This window comes from Rhea americana, unplaced genomic scaffold (genome assembly GCF_003343005.1).
Source record: "Rhea americana isolate MKP2758 unplaced genomic scaffold, rheAme1 scaffold_271, whole genome shotgun sequence".
Classification (NCBI taxonomy): domain Eukaryota; kingdom Metazoa; phylum Chordata; class Aves; order Rheiformes; family Rheidae; genus Rhea; species Rhea americana.
This window is the reverse complement of record NW_028186392.1, coordinates 860,342-885,898: the sequence shown is the minus strand read 5'-3', so window position 1 is coordinate 885,898 and position 25,557 is coordinate 860,342. Positions and strand designations below refer to the sequence as shown.

General features: G+C 37.8%; 1 protein-coding gene across 1 annotated transcript in view; it reads left to right on the top strand.

Moving 5' to 3' along the window:
- The first annotated feature begins 460 nt into the window (after positions 1-460).
- The window catches only part of KAT2B (lysine acetyltransferase 2B), a 40,093-nt gene continuing 14,996 nt past the window's right edge, over positions 461-25,557 (top strand). Inside the window, exons 1-11 of the mRNA XM_085308246.1 lie at positions 461-490; positions 788-914; positions 5,629-5,774; positions 6,314-6,403; positions 8,184-8,365; positions 11,588-11,779; positions 14,157-14,263; positions 15,883-16,008; positions 19,857-19,993; positions 21,813-22,021; positions 24,976-25,102. Coding sequence (XP_085164372.1) covers positions 461-490; positions 788-914; positions 5,629-5,774; positions 6,314-6,403; positions 8,184-8,365; positions 11,588-11,779; positions 14,157-14,263; positions 15,883-16,008; positions 19,857-19,993; positions 21,813-22,021; positions 24,976-25,102 — 1,473 coding nt within the window. The remainder of the gene's footprint in view (positions 491-787; positions 915-5,628; positions 5,775-6,313; positions 6,404-8,183; positions 8,366-11,587; positions 11,780-14,156; positions 14,264-15,882; positions 16,009-19,856; positions 19,994-21,812; positions 22,022-24,975; positions 25,103-25,557) is intronic.

Below are 25,557 nucleotides of genomic sequence, written 5' to 3'. Positions count from 1 at the left end.
GAATGCTGTTAGAAGAACCTGTCAAAATAGCKGTAGCCCCTTGGATATCCAAAAGAAAATCCCCTCCCACAAAGCTGCTCTTTGGCTGACCAAAACTGGTATTTCAGACTTTTGAATGATTTGAAACACGATTGCTCAAGTCACCACCTCTCCCTTAGCTGCCGGTGGTGTTTCACAGCCAGTGTGCATAACTAAACTTTCCAGCGTAAGCAGCAGGTTTTGTTGGTGGGGTCACTGCCTCGGGCATTCGGGCATTCGTTGCCTTTAATGAGCTGGCCAAGCCTTTCCATGGACGTTGAGTAGTGCAACCGTTGTTTGCTTATTCCTGTTTTTGCTTGTGTTGTCATGTGCTTATTTTTAGTTGTAGGATTCCTGTATCAGCAGTACAGCTGATAATGTAGTGATATATGTGTTGCCTGTTGGATATCCTCTTTGTATTTAAATTATTAAAAGTGGCTAGATGGCAGAATCTGTAAGTGCTGATATATCAGTAAGTGTCTGAACACTTCTTTCATGTAGGAACTAGAGTAAGGGCTTTCTGTAAAGGAATTAGCCATTGTTTGAAAAAATGTGTATTTTTCTGAGCAGATTTTGGTTGCCAGAACTGTGTTAATCTGTCCATTTGGGGTACTAGTTTTTCTAACAAATAAAGTCAATAAAGTCTAGCTATGTGGAAGATAACCAAAACTTGCAATTAATTATGCTGCTTTTTATTACTCCTGAAATGACACTGGCTCAGCAAGCTCCTATTTTTTATAGTATTGATATTCTTCTATGTTGATTTTAGGCTGAGGAATCTTGCAAATGTAATGGCTGGAAAAACCCCAATCCACCTCCTACTCCTCCTCGGGCAGACCTGCAGCAGACGATCGTTAGCCTTACCGAGCCGTGTCGCAGCTGTAGCCATGCGCTAGGTAAGCTTTTCTCTTTCTGCTGGAATCCAGGTGTTTATACCCAAAAGTCTCTGCTGTTGCAAGATAAAATTCAAGATGGCATGTCAGGTTCTAATGGTTATGTCAGGTTATGATTAGACCCAAGTATCAGTTAATTTGGATTAAAATATGTTGGGAAAACCCTAAAGTGATTTTCAAAGAAATTGAACTGAGACACAACTTCCAAAAATCAGTATTTTTTAAGTTGCTAAAATGCAAATGCATTGTAACCTACTCATAATAATTGTAGTCTTTCATATAACATTTATTAACCTCACATTTTTTTCATCTGTCAGGTGCTTTAGTTACAACATAGAGTGACTCTAGTGGGTATAAACTGTATTCCATTTCTTACTATAGAACAAACTGTAAAAAATTCATGGACATTGTTAAAGCAAGTACTCTTACCTAGAGAAAGAACCATGCTTTTTCTGCATTACAGGAAATGGTATTGGAGTTGTGCATTTTAGGATTATCTAAGTTACTGTGCAGACAGCTTGCATAACTTGGAAGCAACTGCTCAAAATCCACTGTTAACTACTGTGGTTCCCCCCTTTCCCCTAGCCAGACTAAAAGAATGATTTGTTACTTGCGTAGCCTGAAAAAGAATGAGACGACAGTCTCACTTTTTGTTTAAAAAATTGCAGTTATTCAGACCAAAAGCTGATGACTCTATTTAGTAAAAGTTAAACCATAATAAATTCAAAACTACTTGAAAAGAAGCATTGCTTTTTGTTGATAGGACCCCAAAATTTAGAACAGTGAAATAAGAAGAGGGAAACGTAAAATCCTCACAGAGGACTATTTATGTATCTATTTTTGAAAGTAATAATGTACTTTGTGTGGAATTACTTAACCTATTTTTTGGTATGGATTTTGATTCTTTTTCTTTTTTTTTTCTCTCCCTTCTCATTCTATGCCCTCATTACATTTGATCTATTTTGGAGTTTACAGCAGTTTTCTTCCCTTTCCTTATATCCCAGACTTAGTTTTGATTGTAGAAAATTATCAAATGCATAGTATCATAGAGAGTTCAGTAACTTTAGCAAATTTACCTCATTCAGCTTTTTATCATGCAGATTCTCTGAGCTGGCTTTGGTTATGCAGTTAGAGTAACTCGTGTTATCCATTTCTTTCATTCCTGGCCTTTGAAGACATAGGATTCTTTTCTTTGGTGTTACAAAATGTTTTGTCTGTCATTTCCCTATTTTTAAGTAGAATTTGTGGATGCTAGGTATTTTGCAGAAAAACCTCAGCACCTCAGGAGCCTTATTTATTTATTTATTTATTTTTATCAATTAAAATCTTAAATCACTCATTATTGGGGAACTAAAGTAAACCACCCTAGAAGTTAATATATCTTACAGAACAAAATGTAATTTATTTACTTCAACTTTATTGCTGTTTTTAGAAAAAGTAAAGTTTCTCATTCTGCCTGCTGCAGCTAATTAGGATGGTACTTCATTTGAAATAACTGAAATGAGTTACTGCCTGCTTCCTCATACTATAGTCAAAAAATAAATGTCTTTCAGCAGTATTTTCCTGGATAGTTTACCTGTTTATCTCTAAGTTAGTSTGTTCCTCCTGAATGTCTTTGAAACTAGAATGATCACAAGGTGTGTAAGCTTCAGATCCATCACCTGCATTGCATTTTCTCCTTCTCAGGAAGCTTTTGAAATAGCTATGCAGAAATTCCTCCACTGGTTATCTCTAAAAAGTAAGAYGTAAGGGTTTTTTTGTTTGTTTATTTTCTTTTCTTTGGAAGGTTCTTAGGCATCAGTGGCATTGCCTTATTCGAGACATCTTTCTGCAGTTGATTTGATCTTCAAATCAGTGCAGATTTTGGTGCAAAAGTCTGTTTGGTGGTGCACATTAGCTTGTTATGCTTATTTCTGTTGACTTACCTACAGCATACATTCTTTTCATTAAAGCAATTAAAATAGTTGCGTTGTCCACAAGTACCACCTCTACTACTGACTGAGGCTTTTAAACTTATCATGACACCAAAATATACTGGCTGCTGCTTCTGTGACTTGCTTTTGCACAATTGCTTGTCACTACTCCAGAGCTTTCTGGCCCTCTTAGGACCCTCATCTACTCTTAGCACTTCAGTATGCTGTTTTGCTGCTAGACAGCCTGCTTCTCTTGTCCTTTTCTTTATGGTCTGGATTTCCTCAGCCACACAGCTTGGCTCAATACTGGATTTGTTATGGATATTTCTTTTGTCTGGGCAATGTGTTAGGTCACTAACATAATACTGTGAACCAGCAGCTGAATTGTGGGCAGGGAGAACTCACTGTCCAGCAGCCTCAAGGCCGGGTGTTTATGTAGTGAGAGGTTCTTCTCTCTTTTATATTTAATCGCTTTCTTCTGTGCTACAGGACATGTTTTCCTGTTAATAATTTTCAGTTTTAGGTCTATTGTGCACTCTTAAAGCAGCTTGGTTAACATGTTAATACACTAAGTACACACTCAGRCTTCCTTTTATTCCTGGTGTGATTGATGTATTCAGTTCCTGCTGTGTACCTATGTAGAGCATATTTTGGTMTTTCTTCATTTACCTGTCCTCCTTCATGGTTTACTAGTGTTTTTATGCAGACATTCATTAATTTTGAGAAAGACTGCAGATACCTTCCTCCGTACTCTGTTTTCTAACTGCTTTTTATTCATATACTCAAGTAATTTCTTACTGAAGTTGCACAACCAAAATAATTGACTTGCTATTTTACAGGCCTTCATATTATTGCATTGGCCTTACTCTTTCTGCTTTCTTTCTTCTCCTGTGTGCTGCAGCAACCAATACTTGTGATTTTTTTTTCTTTAATAAGTGCAACAGCAGTTGAGTAAGGATGTGTCATTTGCGCAAAGCAGAYGAATGGGATTGTACAACTCAAGAGTGGCACAGTATTTGATGTTAGTATACAAAAGCTTTTATTTTAATGAAAGGTTTAAAATTAGCCACAAGAATCTGGAAATGAGCTGTGAACATCTCAAGTAAGATAGTTTGTTGAACTAATATGCAAGCATGTGTGACTGTGATAAATGGTAACCTGTAGTAATACCTGCTGGTAATATGCTTATGTTACTTTTAGATTCATTGCATGAGTATTAATTCCATAGTATAATATAATATTCAAATGCAGCCATGCAGAAGTCAAGGTAACTTTCAGTATTTTTATGGAATATGGATGGAAATGGCTGCTTATGCTGATGCTTTATCCATTTACTAGTTGAATCCAAGACTATGTTATCTAATGCAATGCTCCTCTAGGAGGGAATTCTTTATTTTAGCAAGATCAGAACTGACAGCTGGAATTATTAAACTTTCATATCTTGTTCAAAGACTGAAATAAAATCGTTTTATTCTGCCTAGAACGCTGAATATTTGTAATTAAAGAAAGCCCATGCTGACTGTCTTGCTTGCAGATGGAGTTTTTCAGAGCTTTGGAGAGATTCTATCATAAATGCTTATTTAAGTGGAAGTGAATGCAGGTACTTTTTTAAAATTCTGAGCCAAAGAAGCTCTCCTTTTCAGTTGAAGCTGCACAAAATTGTTGAATTTAAATGTTTTGACAGATGTCATACCAGACTTTCCAAAACAAATATCTTTGCTGAGTGGCCAACAAAAATGATCATTTTCAAGTCAAATGTTATTTCTCTCCACTCCTTTTCTCCTTAAGGAATCAGATTTAAGTTGAAAATGTCTTACCAGGCATAACCACATTATCATATTTAGGATAATATGATAATTATCCAGTAAATAAATGCTGTTAAACCATGTAAAAATTAATATGCTCAATCTTTTCAATCATTTTCCTTTGATTTTAAAGGATATTTTCTTGAAATTTCAGGGGAAAAGATATGCATACCATTTACATTGTCTTGAAGTCAGCTAAAAACATTATTGTAATGCAAATATTTTGTTMCAGGAATTGATTTTTGTTTTGAATTTTCTTCTCTCTTCGTGGGGCCAGTTGTTCAAATAAGCTTTAAATAGATGTCCCACTTTAAATCTCAAACCTTGGAAAATTGTAAATGTAGAACTATATTTGCCTTCAGAGGTGATAAAAGAAGTTTGTTTCATGCAAATTCTGACGTCTTCAAAGCTGCCATTTTGCAAACTTCTCAACAAATGGGCATGTGTAATCTGCAAAAGCTTTGTCAATATAATGTGCCCAAAGCATCKTTTGAACTTGCACAGTATGAAGATGTTTGTGAGAGTTACTCATCTGTGTCCACTGTTTACTGAGCTGATTACTTATCTTACTTATTATACTTATTTATTTTCACMGAGCAGGGCGCTACTTGAATGAGCAGGTGGGTTCTGAAACAGATGAGGATTTAATCAAGAAACTTTGTCTCAAAAGCAAAATTCTTTATATGTGGTTACTTATATTACAAGGTATTAATACAGACAGACATCCCTTGAGATCCATTTTAGGTATGGCTGTGCACTGTGATTCCAGTCAGGTGTCTTTGCTCTGCTGTGGGAGTTATATCCATGGACTAGCTTTACAAACTGCTCACATGTGACATATTTAAAGAGCCTTTGATAGCAAGTTCTACTTAAATATGGCAATTACAGGATCCATATTCTTCCCATTAGCACTCAGTTTCAGATATTTCAGGAAATAGTTATGCTTTTGGTTCTCTCAGGCTTTTCACTTTTTTTTTTTTTTTTAATTATTTTATTTAGCTGCTCATGTTTCTCACCTGGAGAATGTGTCTGARGAAGAAATGAACAGGCTCCTGGGGATTGTATTGGATGTGGAGTATCTCTTCACCTGTGTCCACAAAGAAGAAGATGCAGACACTAAGCAAGTCTATTTCTACCTGTTCAAAGTAAGCTGAACTTGGGCRGCATCTTTTCGATTTTTTTCATTCCTTCACATCTATGCTAATTTCACTGTCCACTGACCCCTTATGTGTATATTGACTTTGTTTTGTGAGAGGTTTTCTTTTCTCTAGTGAGAAGCTATAATGGCTCGCTGTGGGCTAGACTGTGTGGCCCATGCAAGGTACAGTGTCTTATGCCCCAGGTCGTCCTGACRGTGTCTGAAGCTCACCCTAAGTCCCATCTATAAACTATGTATGCTTCTCTCTGCAGGCCTTACCCTCCTCACTTACAAATCAGGAAAAGTCAGTAGACGTAAATGCTAACATAGCTGCCTACACTTAAACAGAGCAGCCCTTTATATGCGTTTCGAGGGATATATGAAGCAATACACAGTGAAGTTAAGTAGCAATAAATTTAGATGACTAAGCCAGCAGCTGCAGAGCAGATTTTCAGCACTGCTTGTGAAGTGTTGCGCAACTGTGACTGCCATTGATCTTAGGAATGTAACATGCTAATTTCCTAAAAAATTGTGTGTTTTTAACAGCTTTTGAGGAAGTGCATTTTACAGATGGGGAAACCTGTAGTAGAAGGATCCTTGGAAAGTCCCCCATTTGAGAAACCTAGCATTGAACAGGTAAAAATTAATGTGTGTGTGTGTGCTCTTTGTGTGTGTGTTTGCATGTTTGCAAATGCTGTCCTTTCTGTAACCACTAGTTTTGAATATACATTGTTTTAGGCAGTTGGCAAACATATTTGTTTATTACTCAGGACAAAGATTGAATGTGAAGGAGACTTCTGTTCCTCTTTTAATATTGGTATAATAGTTACATTATTTGACTTCTCTCATCATTCATCTTATGCTTTAATGAAACTGGCAGTTTTTTGTGATTTTAAATAATGAAACTGAAAATGCTACTTTTATGCTTGGCAGTTCTAATCTTTCACTGTCCTGAGTGATGAAAAGTACTGTTGAGACTTTGAAATTCAATATTAAAATGACTTTTGTCTTCGGTGAAATCCATGATAATGTCGCAGTCCAATGTAGTGAGATTATAGTCTCCTCTTTCAAAGCATACATAGCAAAAACCAGTTAAAACAAAGAATAACTGAAGCTTTTATAAATCTCTCAGTGGATAAAGAATATACGACAAATTCAGATTTTGATTTAGCAAGCACCTAAGAATGCTCTTCTGGCATGCCAGTAGAGTCATTAACTCCAGTGAGACTATGCAGAGGCTTTAGTACCTCACTACATTAGGGACTGTATGTTTTCCCTTTGGTTGATGGGATATTTTGAATGTGAAGATTCTGTTTTGTGTAGTAAGTACTTCCTTGCAACTATCAGTTTGTCTTAGTAAACTCAAAACTCTTTTTTGCTGAATTGTTAAAAAGATTTCACCTTTTGTGCTCCTTTGCTTTGAGTATAAACCAAGAGTAAGTGTATGTAATATCATACACAGGTGTATGTAATATCATACACTCCAAAGCCTTAAAATATACTACTAAAAAAGTTTTACACTATATATATATGTGTGTGTGTGTGTGTGTATACATACACATAGACATATTTTATATGTGTTTCTATTTGTGTGAAAATATATATATTTATTTTTCCCCATGTTTTTCATACTAATCAATTTGTTTAAGAAGGTAAAGCATTAAGATCAAAGAGTAACTCTTTTTACAGCTTATTTTGAAATAATTAAGATAGACCTTTATTTTCAACCACTTATTTTTAGCAGTTCAGCAAACTGATCACACAAAATTATTTGTTAAGCAGCAGTGTTGTATATGTTTTACAAGATCTGTGTATTGCAGCAGGTTATTATTATTATTATTGTAGTTGCACATTTTAACTTATCCTTAATAGTATTTTTAAAGTGGGCAGTATACAAAGTGCAATGAAGTGACCTACTTGTGCAACACCACCATTTCTTGAAGAAATAATATACTTTGTAGACAAATCTGTAGCAGAAGTCCCCAAGGCTCAGTCTACTGTTAAAAAATAGCCAGAGAGGTTTTTAAGTAATGAGGAAGTATGTACTTTATTTACAAAGGAAATGAATAAATCATGCAGCAAAATTGTGCAATGGGAGCATACAGGAAAAAAAAAAAACTTTCCCATCAAAATTTTTATGCTTTGAAAAAAAAAAGAGAAAATAATTTTCCATCTCTCCCTCTAAGTCTACTACTGAAATAGAAAAAAAATTATTTGAATGTACCTGATGCTCTGTACAGGGGAACTGGCTTGTTGCAATTACACATGCAACAGAGCAAGGAGTTCAGTGTGCAGTGTTTATTTTCTTTTCCATGCAATGCAAGTTCAGCATTAATAAAAGTGAATAATGATCAAGGACACACCTACTAAAAATATGATTAAATAATTAAACATCRTTTTCTTTTTCTATTTCAAGGGTGTGAATAATTTTGTGCAGTACAAATTTAGCCATTTACCCTCGAAGGAAAGGCAAACAATAGTTGAACTGGCTAAAATGTTTCTGAACCGCATTAACTACTGGCACCTGGAGACTCCTTCTCAGCGAAGACTGAGATCACCCAGTGATGATATTGCGGAGTATAAAGTGAATTATACCAGGTAATGGTGCTTTTGCCTATTAAGGTCTTGCTTACAAATACAACATATATGCATTTCAGGAACACACCAGTGCCTGTGGACTGTAGTTGAGCCATGTGAATTCTCGTAGCCATTGGCCATCAGTTCCACACATATTCTTGTATTTTGCAGTRTGCTTTATCAGCCAAGAACATAGTGCAGAGATCTGTGAGCTATATCTAACAACTCTGTAGTAACTCTTGTGTTTGCAAAGGTGCTTTCCCTCTGATAAAGATATGCGCCTCGTATAAACTCCTGAATTTTAGTACATGAAATAAGGAAGACTGTTACTCAACTTAAAAAAAATAAATATAGAAAAGCATCATAGATTGAAACCAAATCATGGCAGGCTTGGAAAATGAAAATAATTTCATAAGTGTTTGAGTGATAAATAGCTATTGGATATTTTTAGGTTCCTTAAAATGGTAGGTTTTATATGACTTTTAARTATTTTATTCAGGATTTGATGGAGAAACTTCATCACTGGGGGAAGAAAAACTAGTATAAAAAGCTAGATCTCTTTTAATTCTTGCTTTTGTAGTAAAAAAATAGCGTAATAGAATTATCATAGAATCACAGAATCAGTAAGGTTGGAAGGGACCTCTGGAGATCATCTAGTCCAACCCCCCTGCTCAGCAGGGTCACCTAGAGCATGTTAGACAGGGTTGCATCCAGGCGGGCCTTGAAGATCTCCAGAGAAGGAGACTCCACAACCTCTCTGGGCAACCTGKTCCAGTGCTCTGTCACTCTCACAGGGAAGAAATTCCCCCTCATGGTCAGGCGGAACTTCCTGTGGTTCAATTTCTGCCCATTGCCTCTTGTCCTGTCACAGGGGACAACAGAAAAGAGTTTGTCCCCGTCCCCTTGACACCCTCCCTTCAGGTACTTGTACACATTGATAAGATCCTCCCTCAGCCTTCTCTTCCTCAGGCTGAAGAGACCCAGCTCTCGCAGCCGTTCCTCATAGAGCAGATGCTGCAGCCCTCTGATCATCCTCGTAGCCCTACGCTGGACTCTCTCCAGTAGCTCCATGTCTCTCTTGTAGTGGGGAGCCCAGAACTGGACACAGTACTCGAGATGAGGCCTCAGCAGGGCTGAGTAGAGGGGCAGGATCACCTCCCTCAACCTGCTGGCAACACTCTTCCTAATGCAGCCCAGGATACCATTGGCCTTCTTGGCCACAAGGGCACATTTCTGGCTCATGGTCAGCTTGTCATCCACCAGCACTCCCAGGTCCTTCTCTGCAGAGCTGCTCTCCAGAAGGTCAGCCCCCAGCTTGTACTGGTGTCTAGGTGCAGGTTTCTCCCTRSGTGCAGGACCCTGCACTTGCCCTTGTTGAACGTCAAGAGRTTTCTCTCTGCCCAGCTCTCCAGCCTGTCCAGGTCTCTCTGAATGGCAGCACAGCCCTCTGGTGTATCAGCCACTCCTCCCAGCTCCCATATTTTGTCATGGAGATGATAGTTAATGTTTCTATAAGCAAATGTGTTCCAAGGACTGATCAGAAATATTTTTTCTGAATGACAATGAGTATGGACTTCTATCCATTTTCTAGTGGTCTTTTATCTGAAAATCCTAAGCTCCATAARCTGTATCAGTAAAAGTTGTTTTGAGACTGTCTTTGGTAGCAGTAGAGTGTGCTTTTGGCTCTCTAGCATCAGATCAAAAAATCCTGTGATGCTAGGAGGCAAGAGACTGGTCTATATATGTTTATTTTGCTGGTTCACATCATTTCAAAGAAATTGGTGGAGGTTAACTATTTACTAGTGGACACTCACCTGCCGTAAAACAAGTCTGTGTAGCATTAACCCATCAAGATCTGTCTGTGCATCAGAACATGAAGTTGTCATGAAAGCACGGCATGATGTTCTAAGTAATTTGACCAAAATGCAATAGTTTTCCCAGATGGTCCAGATCACATTTGCACTGTTGGGAAATATGGCCATGTGCAGACCTGTCACTTCAAATAACTACCTGGCCTAAAGGAGAGTAATTGATAATCTAATGGGGCTCTTAAAATTGTTTGGTGTGTTTTTGTCCTCCATTTGTTTGTGATAAAGATGTCAGATAGCCAGGATTGGTAGGGTTCAACTTTTATTAAGAATCAATAGTTAACATTGGGCTCTGGTTGGTGATTTTATTGCTATTTCATCAGTTGCTGTTTCTCATACCTTCACACCCTCAGTCCCTAAAGCTCCTGTAATGCTGCCTCTTTCCRTCTAATTCTCATTTCAGTCTGAGCTGCTGCCTTTCTCCAAACTCACTCCCCACTGTATAGTAATAATATAGCTAGAGGGATTGCTCTGGCTGCAAAGGCAGCAGCTCTGCAGAAGGTAACAATTTGAGAGAGACTGTGCTGTGGATCTGTATGAGAAAAACACAGTGCAGAATCCAGCATAATCTGTTCACAGCCAGATATCCAATTCTCAGCATTTTTTTCCCCCCTTCCTCTCTGTCATGGATGGAGTTTTGGTAATGCTTGTAATCTGATTTTTGCTAAAGCTAGAGAKACCATTGACTCTGTTCACTTACACATAGATATTAAAATTTTGATTGTAAAATTAACAGATATGGTGACACAACATAGTCAGTTTACTGCAGGTATACATTTTCTGTACCATGATCCCTTTTCAAGAACAGTAACAGGACCTTTTATTTATATTTATATATATATATATATATAAAATATATATATATATGTATATACACATACACACACATATACATACATACACACACACACACACACATATTAATGCAAAACTCACTATTGAAGGAGCTGGTAGTAAATGAAAGAGTATCAGGCCAAGATGTAATGGGAAAAAGCCAATTGGTGGGAGGCCAGGCTGGAAGTCCTGTTAGACTGGGATGGAACTAATTGGAAATGTCATCCCTTTTACATATAGCTGGGAAAATGGGAGTTCAAAGAGCAGAAAACAAGGCACAGAGCAGGCTAAGGGCAAAGTCTTTGGAGCCACAGGCAGCAGACACAGGAGGCTGAACAAATGAGTTTTGGAGAAAATCCTTGACATCAACACAAATTTTGTGTGATATATAATTACTGTCTGGCTGAAAGGCACTTTGTAGAAACTACAGTGCAGAAAAAAGAATATATGGAGGCTTAAGATAACTTGTGCTTTTATCACATTAGGTTATTAATATGTATTTTAGGTGGTAATAATTATCTGGCTGTTCTCCCCTTTGCAGATGGCTTTGTTACTGCAATGTCCCTCAGTTCTGTGACAGTCTACCTCGATATGAAACCACGCAGGTTTTTGGTAGGACATTGCTTCGCTCTGTTTTTACTGTAATGAGACGGCAACTGCTGGAGCAGGCTCGGCAAGAGAAAGACAAACTTCCTCAAGAGAAACGAACACTAATCCTCACCCACTTTCCAAAGTAAGGAGTCACAACTCAGCTACATACAAGGTTAACCAGTAGTATGCAACTTTGACATGGAAGTGAAAAAAAATGTGATTAGTTCTCTTACCTACAGCTTAAAATCATTTATTCAGTGGCAAATAGATATTGCAGTTTTTTTTCCGTCACTTGAACTAGTGTATTTTATATATGTGACTGCTTATTATATATATAATGAATAAATGTTGACTGTTTGGCTTTGTCCTAGGGCTTTACTTTGTAACTGAGATTATTTGTCTTGCCTGGGGGATTGTGCTTATTGACGATTAGAATATATTGTCGGTCACTTATATTCTTTTCAGTAATCCTTGGAAGCAACACAGATCCAGATCTCCAAAAACATATGCTTCATTCTGCTTTTATGGTGGAACAGTAAAAAATAAATAGAGTTTCAGTTTATTTACAGTTAAGAATTTCATTTCCATTCAGCATTGTAATGGGGAACAAAGTAGTTCCTCTCCTCGCCCTCAGAAAAGATCTGCTCATTTAATTAAAAACAGGGTTGTCAATATAAAGCTGCATTTATGAACCTTAAACTCATGAAGTCAATAGTGACAGCTTGATTCAGTACTGGCACATTGATAACAGAATCTCCCTCAGTTAAACAGCAATATTCACATCTTGGGATACGCATGAGAATGAGTTGTCTCAGCTTTGGCTAGCCTAAATGTCAGATGTTTTACTGACCCTTAAAGGAGGGTGACTAGATTGCTCRTTGTATTTTTTTCTGTTAAAATAGCTTCTCTCTTCAAAAATATCCTTATTTTGTKAGGATAGCTTAGCTCTCCAGTCCATATGTTAAAAGCCCGTCCTCTCCTACAACGAGGGAACCGAGTCCACAAGCAAGATGGTGATGCTGGGTGTATGCAAATTACTGCCCAGCACTAGAGTGGCTTAGTGCTAATGGGAATGAAAAACAACATGAACTTTCCAAAGTTGGGTAGAGCCAGGTTTTGTTGTTCCTTAYGCTTATTAATAATGCCTTTTAATGCTTCAGGGAGGGTAGACCGTATATGGGGCAGCTGTTACGGGTACAGGAGTGTCTGCGTATAGGATCGTGGTCTTGCCCTGAGATAGGTAAAGGATATAACACTGTGCCTATGTGAAGAACAGATACATGGAGGGTCCTGCTTTCAAAGCAGCGCCATCAGCTTTCCCCAGCAGCCCRGCTTTCTCCACGTCGGTCCCCAACGTGGGTTTCCCAAGCTGGGTGGCTGCAGATCTCAAGTGGTCTTTTGGGGACTTGTAATGGACATGTCTGGGAGCAGGCAGTCRGCAGTGCAGGTGACCAACACCCCCTTAACCAAGCCCCGTATTAAACCGTCAAGAAAGAGGAGAAGCATTGACTGAGGAGGCTTTTCAGGATGGCGGTTTTCGGAGCCTGTTGGCACAGCGACGCTGATGCAAGGCAGCTGATGAGGGGTCAGGCTGCGGCAGCTCTGCTGCTTGCCAAGGTTTAACTTGCCTTGCTCAGGTTTAACTCATGCCTTGGCTTTGTCAGCGATGGCCAAGCAGCTGTTGTAAACTTCCAAGCGATTATCAGCTGCCCAGACAGCAGCTAATGCCACATGTGCTGTRCTTAGGTATAAGTTCGCTCTATGTAGAATAAAGCAGTATGACTTGACCCTGAATATCCTTACTGTATTCAGAAAGTCTTACTCCACGGTCGTGTTGGTTTATTTTGGACAGCTTCTGTACATACAGGTGACTCTAGAGAGTAAAAATGTGCCAAGTCGACTTCTGGTCTGAGAACCCCTTTTGTGCAATGCAGGATAAGCAGCTATCTCGCCTCTGAAAGGGAGCTAATGTACTGGCCCTGTAAAGGCAGGCACGYCCCAGAGTCTGATCTGTGGGATCTCTCTCCTGTAATACAGAGAGGTGTAAAATCATGCCGTTTCTGTAAGCATACCAAACTAAAATTAAAAAATACTGTCCTGCAAGCCCTAATGTGCAATGTGCAGTGTTACGGTGCCACATTTTAAGGACTGGAAATGTCGTCCTAAGAGCATTGTTAATGACTAACGCTGTTGGGATTTTATAAATTTGTGTGAGGTAGAAAGCAAAATCTGCATCTGCAAAATACCAGTTTATCAGGATAAACAGACATTTCTTTGTCATCATTGTATAACATCAGTACCTTCCCATTTGTGAACTCTTTCTTATTAATGCTCTTTTTTGTTCTGTAGAAATGGTTTCTGTTTATTTCTGCGTTTTCAAATTCAATAATTTTTGCTTGTAATCAATGATCAATTTTCATAAGTAGAAGCACACTGTACCCAGCTAGATKTTTGATGTCTAGTCTGGCTTTTTTTGCATGATCCTATTAAATTAATGTTTCATTGTTTTTTGTATCTAGGTTTTTGTCCATGCTGGAAGAAGAAGTGTACAGCCAGAATTCTCCCATTTGGGATCAGGATTTCATGGTGTCTACTTCCCGCACTGGCCAACTGGGAATCCAGACAGGTAATTTGCGTTTAGTAAAGGAAAATATAAAATCCAGTCCAATGCAAATGATGAATTCCAAGCAAGGCGACTTAGACATGCAGCTTTTCCACATAGCAGGCTATACTGAAATAGGTCAACATCAAGTAGGCCCAAGTATTTGACTCTCTGGTGCTTCTGCATGTTTTGTTGTTGAAATGCAGCTATGTGAGCGTGTCTGTAGAGCAGGCTGACTGCTGAGGCATGTCACCTGAGTATTCAGGTGGTGCAAGTGAGAATAATAAGCAAGTAAATGGGATGGATGGCTTGCTGAACGTTAGTCCRCTTGCATGATGACCCTCGCTACCTTTCCAGCTTCCTATCAGTATCTTATCATCAGCTGTCCCATTGCCTTTACACATATACCTTTGATTTTCTTGTTTTTGTAGAACTTTTCCTTGAACTGTTTCCTATTTGTGTGTGCTGTGTTTACCTCATAGCTATTTTGTAGCTCTTACCACTTTCCCTCAGAGTTAGAGTACTTCAGAGGTCTATGTCATCCTTAATATTTCAGGAAGACAGTGATTGTTTTCTCCTTTTTCYCCTCTTTTCTGCTCAGTTGTATTTACAATTCAATTTTTGGTATGCTAGGAAGTGAAACTTGGAGAAATTTAGTTCCATATTTTGTTATTACTGCTGATTATCAGTTGATGAAATCATTATGCTGACATTTTATCTGATARTGGATTTCCTGGTGTAGTGAGGAAACTTCGTCTGTGACAGATAGAGATTATTTTGAGAAATTCCTAGTTTGTTTCATGAATTGATGAATTTTGCCTTAGGCATGTGTTCATTGCAACTCTAAAATGATCTTGCTCACAGGGTTCATTCTATCATGTTATCTTCAGCAGGGCTTCAGATCTTAATGTGTCCCTCTCAGGCACYGGATTCTCAGCATGAATATAACATGAACAAGTTGCTAGTGAGGCTGACTGTTGCTAGTGATGCCATCAAAATAAATGCATGCAAAGAGAGAAAGACTGCAGGTGTTCAGACTGTGAGCTGGCACATTATCGCCTGTGCAAAGTCCTGACACAGATGAAAGATGGATATTTTAGGATTTTTTTTCTTTTTTTTTAAGAGAGATGATAGTGTGAGGCTTTTTAAAAGAATAATTTCATCCTCTCAACTGGTCCCCCTTTTATTGGGTTGGTTTGTGCAGCCAGTCTTTGAACATTGTTTAAGTGGACAGCTGAAGTTGAATGATGAGATCTTACTTTTCAATAGAGCCCTACAAAAAGCCTTTTGATAAGGCTGAACGCCAGCTGGCTTGGCAGGTATGTGAAGGAAGTTTTTTTTTCTTAACTTGTGCCCAGCACTGCAGAATAATAAAGTATGATATATGTAATGAAGTAAAACCAATTCTGTCAACCAGTTAACTCTGTCGATTCAGTCCCACATTAGGTGGCAGTTTAGAAAAATACATTGAGATGATGATCCAGTGTCTCTACTTGCTCACCAGCAGTGCTGTTTTGTTGTACAGTTATCTGTTATTTTGCAGTGGATGGCTGTGGAGTTGGGTCCATAGCAGCAACAGTGGTTCAGCAAGTGCTGCAGTGGATTCCTTGTTCTGAATCTTTCTKTCTTTTTTGCTGTTGCAGTTATCAGTCCCCCTCCTGTTGCAAGATCTGTTTCRTACAGTGCAAGTCCTTCATCTCTGGAGCAACCCAACAGTGGAAATATGAGTCCGGCTTGCAAAGTTTCTTCTGTCCTTGACCCAAATTTAGGTAACCGAGAGAGAGACTCAYTTTTTGGCTTCTGTCTATGTTATCAGTAGTTATGGTGTGATAGTGGTCGTTGTGTTCACTGTACAATAGCAACCTTGAGGTTTTTGCTAAAACACGCATATGCACATGCTTTTTATCCACTATAGCAATGTTTAACTAGCAGAAATGGCACCTGTATTTAAAAAATAATCAGTTTGTTTAAATTTGATTAAAATAGGAAAGGTCTCTACACAACACAGGTTGTAAGAAAGCATTTTACTTTGGGTAAATGTTTTATAGCTCACAAAAAAAGGTTTTGTCTAAAGAAAAATGACATATATTACTATCCTTTCTTAATACTTCAGGACATTGAGATTACATATAGATGAAGAATCAAGAAAAGAGAGTAMACACCAGTTCTAAATTTAACAAGTTAAATTTAAAGCCTGATGGATTAAAAAAGAGTTTTCGGGAAAAAGTTGCTGAATGCATAAATTCTCCTAATAACTCCTTTTGCAACTACCTTAGAACTTGTGAACTTGTCAARAGTGTTTGTAGTTCAGAGAGTTGATCCGGCACTCATGTAAAGTAAGTGCTTGAGGAATAAGAAGAAGCTTAAATGAATTCTTAGTCCCAGAGTTCACTACAAATGAACTTAAGGGGGCACCTAGCCTGGCACTTCCTTTATGGGGGATAAACTGGAGAACAATCTTGAAAAGTGGAAATAGAAGAATTCTTTTTACAGATCAGTAAAATGAGTAGTAAGCAGTCACCAGGAAAAATGATATCTTAGTGAGGGGATTAAAAGAAATATGATATTGACAAACTAATTCTTAACTTGTGCAGCTGAGCTGTCATTTAAATTGCCCTCAGCAGRAGAGAAATGAAATATCCCAGATGCAAAACTATTTTTTAAAGGGGTTCTAAGAAAATTCAAGGAACCGTCAATAAGTCTCCTATTTCAGGCAATTAGAAGAAACARTAAATTGAAACATTAATAAATGATTAAGATTGAATCAGTCGACCTGTGAGTCATGTGGTGTGCGGAAATTCAGTGTGTCTTTTGTAGAATTAAGGAATTGTACAAAACTGTAAGGGAATTGGTGAGCATTTGGATAAGGGTTTTGAATGACATCATGTACTTGGATATCCAGAAAGCTCTGAGCAAATTGCTRCAACAAATTCTCATTAAAAGAGAAAAAAWTCCTATSGGAAATAAGAAGGGAGATCCCTTCATARAATAACTAGTTAAAAGATAGGAAATAAAGAACAGGAATAAACAGTTTTCATAATGAAAGCAGACTAACAATAAAATTCTATTGGGAAAACAGTGTACCATTTTGAAAGTCTGAGAAAGTGTGTGAACAAYTTGATCTTCACATAGTTAAAGTGCATTAGCAATGGAGAAAAAAATGGTCAATGGATGCACAGTAGCTGGTCCTAAATGTCTGCTTGTTGCAGAAGGGAGATGTTGAAGTTACTGTGGCTATTCCTTAGGAACCCAAGCTTAGCTCACTGCTAGGTGATGGTAACAAAGGCAAAAGTYTGTGTCCTGCCTCTGACAGTGACCAGTAGCAGATCTTTAGGGAAGGAAGATAAGGACAAGGTAACTATAGAGTGAAACTCCTGTTTGTGTGCGTTCTTAGAGTTTGGCAGTCTGCAGTTTGGATAAATCCTGAGCTAGCAGCTAGCTCTATTATTATTGTACTTAATAGTCCTTGATGGACCTTTCTTTCATGTATTTGTTTAATTAGTTACTTTTGTTATTTTACATACTGGTCTGCAGTTAATAATGCAGTTAATTCATGTGGTATATTTTGGTTTGGGATCTTAATATYATGCATTCTTTAAGTCAGTTATGTATGACATGTCAGACTGCGCTGCTTGGTTTATAAGAAGAATAAAAAAAATCTATAATGGAGATTTTTAGATCTATAATGAATACTTATTTCTAGTGGATCCCAGAATGGGATTTCRTGTTGTTTGGCAGTATGCACTGTAACGTGTACTGAGCACTGATCTTCCAAGACAGCAGCACGTAAGTTCCCTRTAAAGGATGCTGAAGTAAAAAGAGAAGCAAATAATTTCAGTGTGAGTTTACAAAGGTTGTATGGSACGAGGAGAGGTATATTCATCCTGGTTCATGCTAATATCCCAGTACAAAAGCAAAATTGCAGCCCTGATAAATATTAATATTCAGTTTATATTTTTTTCTTTTTAAAGGATTTTTTTTCTATAGAGATTAAAAGAGAAAAATCCTAAATCTTTGCATAAATACACATGTGTACTTAGCACATATGTGCGAGGGTACATGACAACTGAAAAACATATTTTAGAGYGGAGGCGGGATAAAATATATAACTGAGATATTAATGCAAAAAGTAGTGTTGTTCAGAATGGCAGTCACAGGAGGTAGRAAAGAGGTGTTAATTGGTTTATCTAGCATGCATCAGCTTGATCCAAGGCATGGCTTATGAGGAGAGAAAGACCAGGTGATAGTTAAAAGGCTGAAAGTTCATGGGAATAATAATCATTACTGTAACTTTCCAGGCCAGAAAGGATCAGACCTTTCCTGGCACCCTCAGGATCCAGCTCTCTTTTTATTCCACGGTATTGTTTGCTTTTTTCATCTGACACAAGTTAATTGCTAATTTTGTCTGATAGATTGTGCATATAGCCTATGTGTTGAGTTCAAAGTGTTGTTATTAGTAGCTTGCCATATATTGTATGCACTAGAGTCAGCAATACAAGAATGATTTGTTAATATAATGGGAGTTTTGTGCAAAGGGAAATATTTTCAATATTGTGTGTGCAGCAGGAATGTGCAAAAAGTCTGTTTTGATGCCATTTTGTGACACCRCCAATGAGAAATTTGCCAATATAATTGTGTCAGCTAAAAGAATTTGTCATGCTGTGTGCTGTTGTTATCCACCAGTAGAACTTTGTGATGACAATTTGGCCTCGATTTAAGAARCTTTGAGAAACGGATTCTTTATTATTATTTTTATTATCATTCAACTCAGATGAATTGGGTGAATCATARTTTCATTATTTTTATTTGCTGTCATGTTTGTTTCAATATYATACTTCACAGAAATACCTTTAATCTAATCTTAATATTTTAGTCTTGCTATTTTTTGTGCTTTTTGTTTAATTTCACACTTTTTTAAAATAGAATGTGAAACAGCTGATATCAGACATTCTTTCCCTATTTGCTGCGGAGATACAGTATGTTCCACAAACCAGGTGCCTTTGTCATCTTGGSGAAAATAGAACTAAAGACCAAAGAGCTTAAATTAAGACTCCTGTACTTTATATAACTTCATGCTGTATACAGATTTTGTCACTGCATGGATAGTCTCCTGAGCTGAAAGGCTGACCACTTGGTTAGTGCTGCTCTAGATTACTCCAAGCAGTTGGTTTTAGAGATTAGCTTCCATTCTGGGTCCCTGCAGTAAAGAGTGTCCTGCTCCAGCATTCATAATGACAAAGAAATGGAGTCTGAAATAATTTACAGTCTCTACCTTATATTGCTCAGAGCAGTGCTTCTTCACCCATGCGGCTTGTGTCATTTAGGATTTTGAACAGCTAATAAGTGCTGCAGACATACTAGCAGATTTGGCTGCATATTAGTATTTAAGTTGCAAACTGACTTTTGAATTGATAAGAGAACTTCAAATCTTAATTAACTGCTTTCTGATAAAGAACTAAGAAAGCGATTAACCTCCTGTTTTATTTGAGAATGCTTAAGCTGTTCCATGGTAGCATTCTACTCCCTCATTGCTGGTTGCTTCTGTTTTATGAATAGAAAGATTAAACTGTCCCTGGTAGTTTAATTGTTTTAAATTTCTCCTGGTTTTGTTTTATAGGGGAAAAGAGAAAAAATAATGAACCTTATTCTCTGGAGGATTCTAAAAGGCCAAGGGTTGTAGGAGATATTCCTATTGAATTAATCAATGAAGTAATGTCAACAATTACAGATCCTGCTGCAATGCTCGGACCAGAGGTGAGAAATATATAGAGATGTTCTTGTAAATTGTCTGTTTTTAATAAATGTTTCACATGGATAGAGTAAGATAAGCTATGAGTCCACAAAACTTGCCATATTGTCAGTAAGAATAATAAGAAAATGGAAATATTTAAGTATGGAAAAATATTGACAAAATACATCATTAGCATGAAGAATAGTTCCACAGGTTGTTATTGTTGTTGTTTTTTAATGTGTGTGTGGTGTTTGCAAAGAGATTTGGAGATTAGTGATATTGAAGAAGGAGATTCCAGGTTATTTTTCAAGGTATTTTTGTTATAGGACAGATCCATAATATACTTTTTTTTAATTGTTAATCCTAGATGTAGCAGGTAAGACACATTAAACTGGGTGCAAACATTGCATGCAGAATGAAAGATCCAAAATTAAAACCTCTACCTAAAGCAAAAGGGCTGATATAAACAGTTATGTGCCCCTTTTTGCACAGCTGCTCTTTCCTGTGCTGGAAGAGAAAAACGAACAGAACTGCAGAATTGTGCCATGTATGGAACTACAGAATTGCACTTTTTCTTTCTTCTTTCTTTTTCTTGGCTGTTTTTTTCTCCTTCTGTTTCCTTCGCCAGCCTATGTTTTGCCAGCAGCTTATGTTTGCCAAGTTTAGCTAGAGGCTGTTGAAGATTTGAAATGATGTTTTACTCAGACTATGTACTGTGATTGATGGCTGACTGTGTTTCAAATGCTATGCTAGTCTTGATGGTGGGGCTGGCAGTGCCCAGCRGCCAAACTTTGCTCTAGAAAGAAAAAAGTATGTGAAAGTGAGCCTCACCACCTGCAAAATAAGTGTTGCTTTGGAAAAATTTGTAGTTAGGGGAGGTCTGTGAGTGTAGTGAATTAATAAGAATCAATTGGTTTTCATGTATTATATAATTATCTTACTTTCTAAAATTTATATGAAATATAATGGAGATATTTTAATAACTAATAAATGTACTTCAATTTCTTTGAGGTGAGAGGAATCTGATAAAGGTTGTGTAGTGGAAGATTCCTTGGCGTGGGTAACAGCTGAGCTTTGTTTATCTGTTTTTAATACAGTATTATATTGTAACAATTTTTTAAAAAGTAGCCAAACTTGTAACTTTGTTCAAAAATGCTTTCCCACTTTATTTCTGTAGCAGTAGTTAGAGAAGATTCTGTTGCCAAACTTGGTGATGGCAGCATGAAGCAGGCATGCTTTGGCATTGTAAAATACTGTTGAAAAAAAAGTTAAACAAACTGCATTAATTTCATCTCCATTCATATATGTGTGTGTAATTGCCAGATATAGCAGCAAAATCACCAGGAATTAAAACGTTGGTTTTAGACTCTTAAGATATTTGCATAAATAGTGAAAAAATGAAAAAAAATGATAGTACGTGTAACGCTGTTATCATCTGTGATCTGAAATATGTATAAGAAAACCTCTACTACTGGTGTCCAAACTAGCTAGATTAAAGAAACTGTGAAGATACGATGGCATAATCTTCAACTGCATAAGTGTTGTCCTCCATGGGGTTTTGTCACTTTTTCAGTAATACCATCACTGTTACTACTTAATCTTTACTAAAACAAGCTTGTGTAAGCCTTTGTACACTGTAGCATAGACTTATAATGAGCTTATTTTGATGGTGTCACTTCATCTAAAAACCAAGAAAAGTAGATCAAAGGCAGTTCTGTCTATTTTTATAAAAGGATGGATTGGAAAAGATGGAGTTTTTTGTTTCTTTATTTTTTAAGGTTATTCTATCAGAGGATATGAAATCTCCAAAATATTATTTTGGTTCTCTTTTGTATGATGCAGACTAATTTTCTCTCAGCGCACTCAGCCCGGGATGAAGCTGCAAGGTTGGAGGAGCGTAGGGGAGTGATTGAATTCCATGTGGTGGGAAATTCCCTGAACCAGAAGCCAAACAAAAAGATCATGATGTGGCTAGTTGGTTTACAGAATGTGTTCTCCCATCAGCTACCCAGGATGCCAAAGGAGTATATCACGCGCTTGGTCTTCGATCCGTGAGTACCTTTGTAGAGGAATTTCATGGGCGAGTTAGAGCGCCTGGTGCAGGTTACAGGAAGCGGTATAGAAGTGGGCTGCTAAGGTGATGTGGAGTGGAGCTTTGCACATGCCCACCCTTTGCCTGTCTTTTCAAGCTCCTGTAACTCCTGGCCAGTCTAATTGGAACATACCTGATTACCATCTAGGTGGCTGCATTAATAGGTCACTTGTTAGTATGGGAAGGGGGCCAGAAGAAGGCTCCTTACATATGTTATACTTCTGGGTATTAGAAATGAAAATCAGAAAATAATTCTGGTGCCTGCTGGTGGATTTTGGACCTGCACTAACTTGTAGGTTGCTCCATCTTCTGTCTGTAATCTGCAGACAGAGGTGGGAAGAACCAAATGGCAGAAAAGACTGAAATTTTTCAGAGAAGAACTCGTAGGATCTATGAAGAACAGCAGCATGTAAGTCAACACTGGAGAAAATTTAGACTCACTCCCCACTAAAGTACATTGCTTTTCTCTTTAAATCATAGTGCACATTGYCTTTCTTGCTTTGGATGCAACTGTACAGCACAGGACTTGAAAAGAGGCATTTCAACTGCAGCAGTACCCACAGGGTACACTTGGACCTCTGCCCAGCCTTGGTGTCCTGGCTTAACTGTGCCTCAGCTGCTCAGACAAGGAGGAAGTTTCTTTTGCTAAGTTCACAGTTATTTGAGCTCTGCCCTTTCTGATGTTATCTTCCCTCTGGCTTTAGCATTATTTTTTTTCCTTTTGTTTAAAACATTTATTTGGCTAATGACACTCGTTTGCAGTGTCAAGACTATCAGGTATCAGACCTCTCCTCTTTACTCAATACACTGAGGCTCTTTCTTGCCCTGATACTTCCTTTGCTGCCTTCTCTGAAATCTCCACTTTTTTTGCTGCAGTACATTCTGTAAGCCTGCTTACTCTCAACCTGTATGCTCTCCCAACATTTTGGACTCTGGATGATTCATGGCCAAGGATAACCTAGGCCACAGTTCTGACTCCAGTGGAGCATACCTGYAGGCTTGTTGCATGTTGGTGTAGGCATCAAGGTGAGCTGTAGCCTAGCTAACTTCAGCCAGCTGCTCTGCTCAGTTTGTGGAGGAATGCTGCCTCCACCAGTGATGGTGCCAAACTCTGTCCTTGTGTCCAGTATGTTAGCAGCAGCAGCAGCAGTCATGAAAGCAATACTGGAACTATTTCCTTTGCTTTTAGGGTTGCTAGTGTTTCCCTTCTGATACTGCCTCGGTGCCAACAAACTCTGTGGCTGTTGGGTCCCCACATTCCCTGAAGCACAAGAAGCCCAGTGCTGGGGATTGTTGGAGAGGACTCTCTCATAGCACAAGATACAGACCTTGAGGACTTCTATGTTCTTCAGAGGGCAACAGCACTGAGGGCCAGCACCAATCCATAGACTCTTTTGCCTTGCCTTTGTGGAATGAGCACTGTTTGGGAGAGAAGGAGCCTTGGGATCTTTTCTGAGTTTAGGAGCGCTAACAGCACTGTGATTGCAACCAGAGGCTACTGATAGAAAAAGCCAGGTTCCCTGAAAACTAAACATCAAAACAAACTGTGAAGTAGTGACTGCTGAGCCATGGCCTTCTCCTATATTTCTTGAGGCTCTCCTTTATTGAAAGAGAATACTGTGTAGCAGATTGAGAGGAACTTCTGGGGGTTAAAGTGCTCTTCAGTTTAGATATCCGTCTGGAGAGTAGTTGAGGATTAAGAAAAATGTATGCATATTGCTAGAGCAAAACAATGTCCTTTCTTGTGCCTTTGGCTGGCCAACTGAGAACTCCGGTATCTACCACGAATTTCCAAGGGCACGCATTGGAGACCTACACTGAGTAGCAGTACACACAGACCTACGTTGTGTAGGAGTAGGAGCGCTGCAGTACTCTTTCCAAGTTTCTTTCAGCTATTACCTTACTTATTGCCATCTGTGATGCTCTTATTCCCAAAGTAGCTATCCTCACTGAATCTTATAAACAACTCAAAAATGAACAACTCAAGCATGAGGAAAAAAAATTAAAAGCGCAGGATATTATTTTGCCATTGTCATTCCACAGATAAAAAGCACTAAAATAAGTACAAGAAAATGAAGAACAAGTATAGGTGATTAGCCTTGATTAATAACAGCAAAAGAAATTTCTTAAAAAATCTTTGGTGGTCACAGATAAAATATAATTCCTCTTTGGGCTACCTGTTTTTTGGAAAAGGCTCATTTTTGGCACCAATCCCTGCCCCAAACAAAAAATATCTGCTGTAAATTTGCTTTATTATTTATACAGTTTAAAGAATCTTGTGTTTTGAGTAAGCTAGAAAAAATGTACAGCATAAGTCTTTCCCGACCTTGGGGATGACTGTAGAATTCTTGATCCCTTAACAATCTAGACCACGTTTCATTGTATCTTCCCTAGCAATCAATGTAAGTGCAACAGAAATGGACATTTATTCTGGTGTTGATTCCACTACGAACGGATGATTAGAAATACAAAGTATAATTTCTTGCTTATTGGAGACTAATTGCTATACAGAGTACAGGAATCTCTTAGGGCTTTCTGTYCTGCAACTCCGTTAATTTCTAATTTAGGGTGAAATCGTGCTGAGAGCTGTGTAGTATAGCTGTCAGCAACAGAGACAATGAAAGCAATGTAATTCCTTCTTTAGTGGCATTATCTTACTACCTAAGAGTATTTGGCAAGACCAGGACTTTTTTGCACTTATGTGCAATAAAGACAAAGTTAATGATGAATTTTGTAGTAAACTCAAAGCATGATAGTAAAATAGTAACTCTTCTGTAGATATAAGCAGCTAACGGAGGTATACACAACTGCATTAGCGTTACAGAAAGGAATAGAGTTTCTGGAAAAAAAAMCAAAATGACACATCTGTACTACTTGCATGAACTTAAGTGCCTATTATTTTTATCTACTCAGGAAACACAAGACTCTTGCATTAATAAAAGATGGTCGTGTTATTGGTGGTATCTGCTTCCGGATGTTCCCCTCTCAAGGATTTACAGAGATTGTTTTCTGTGCTGTGACTTCAAATGAGCAAGTCAAGGTAAAAACAATTCTACAACTAGAGTTTGTTAAGTATATTTGAGTTCTCACCAATGCATATGCTCTTAATTGTGTTAGGCATGTTGTTGAATATTGCTGAACAGGTGCGGAACTTGAAAGAGACAGTGACTCTGATTATACTATGCACTAATTAAATATATCTGCAGACTTAGAAACATCAATGTAATAAGATTAATGGGTATTAAAAAAAAACCCTTCCTCAACAGATAAATAGTGTTCAGTCATCTCCCATTCATAGACTACTCTGTCTTCAGCAATTGCTTCTCAGTGTTGTGTAACACCCCGTAGTTGACTGAAATATGTATTGATTGTGTGTGACCGTAATTTATGTTAAACTACTTTGTGATGTTAAATGACTCCATTAAAATGAGATATAAAAAAAGGTATACTTTTTCATCTCAGAATAAGCATATACACCATTCTATAAACTCTTTT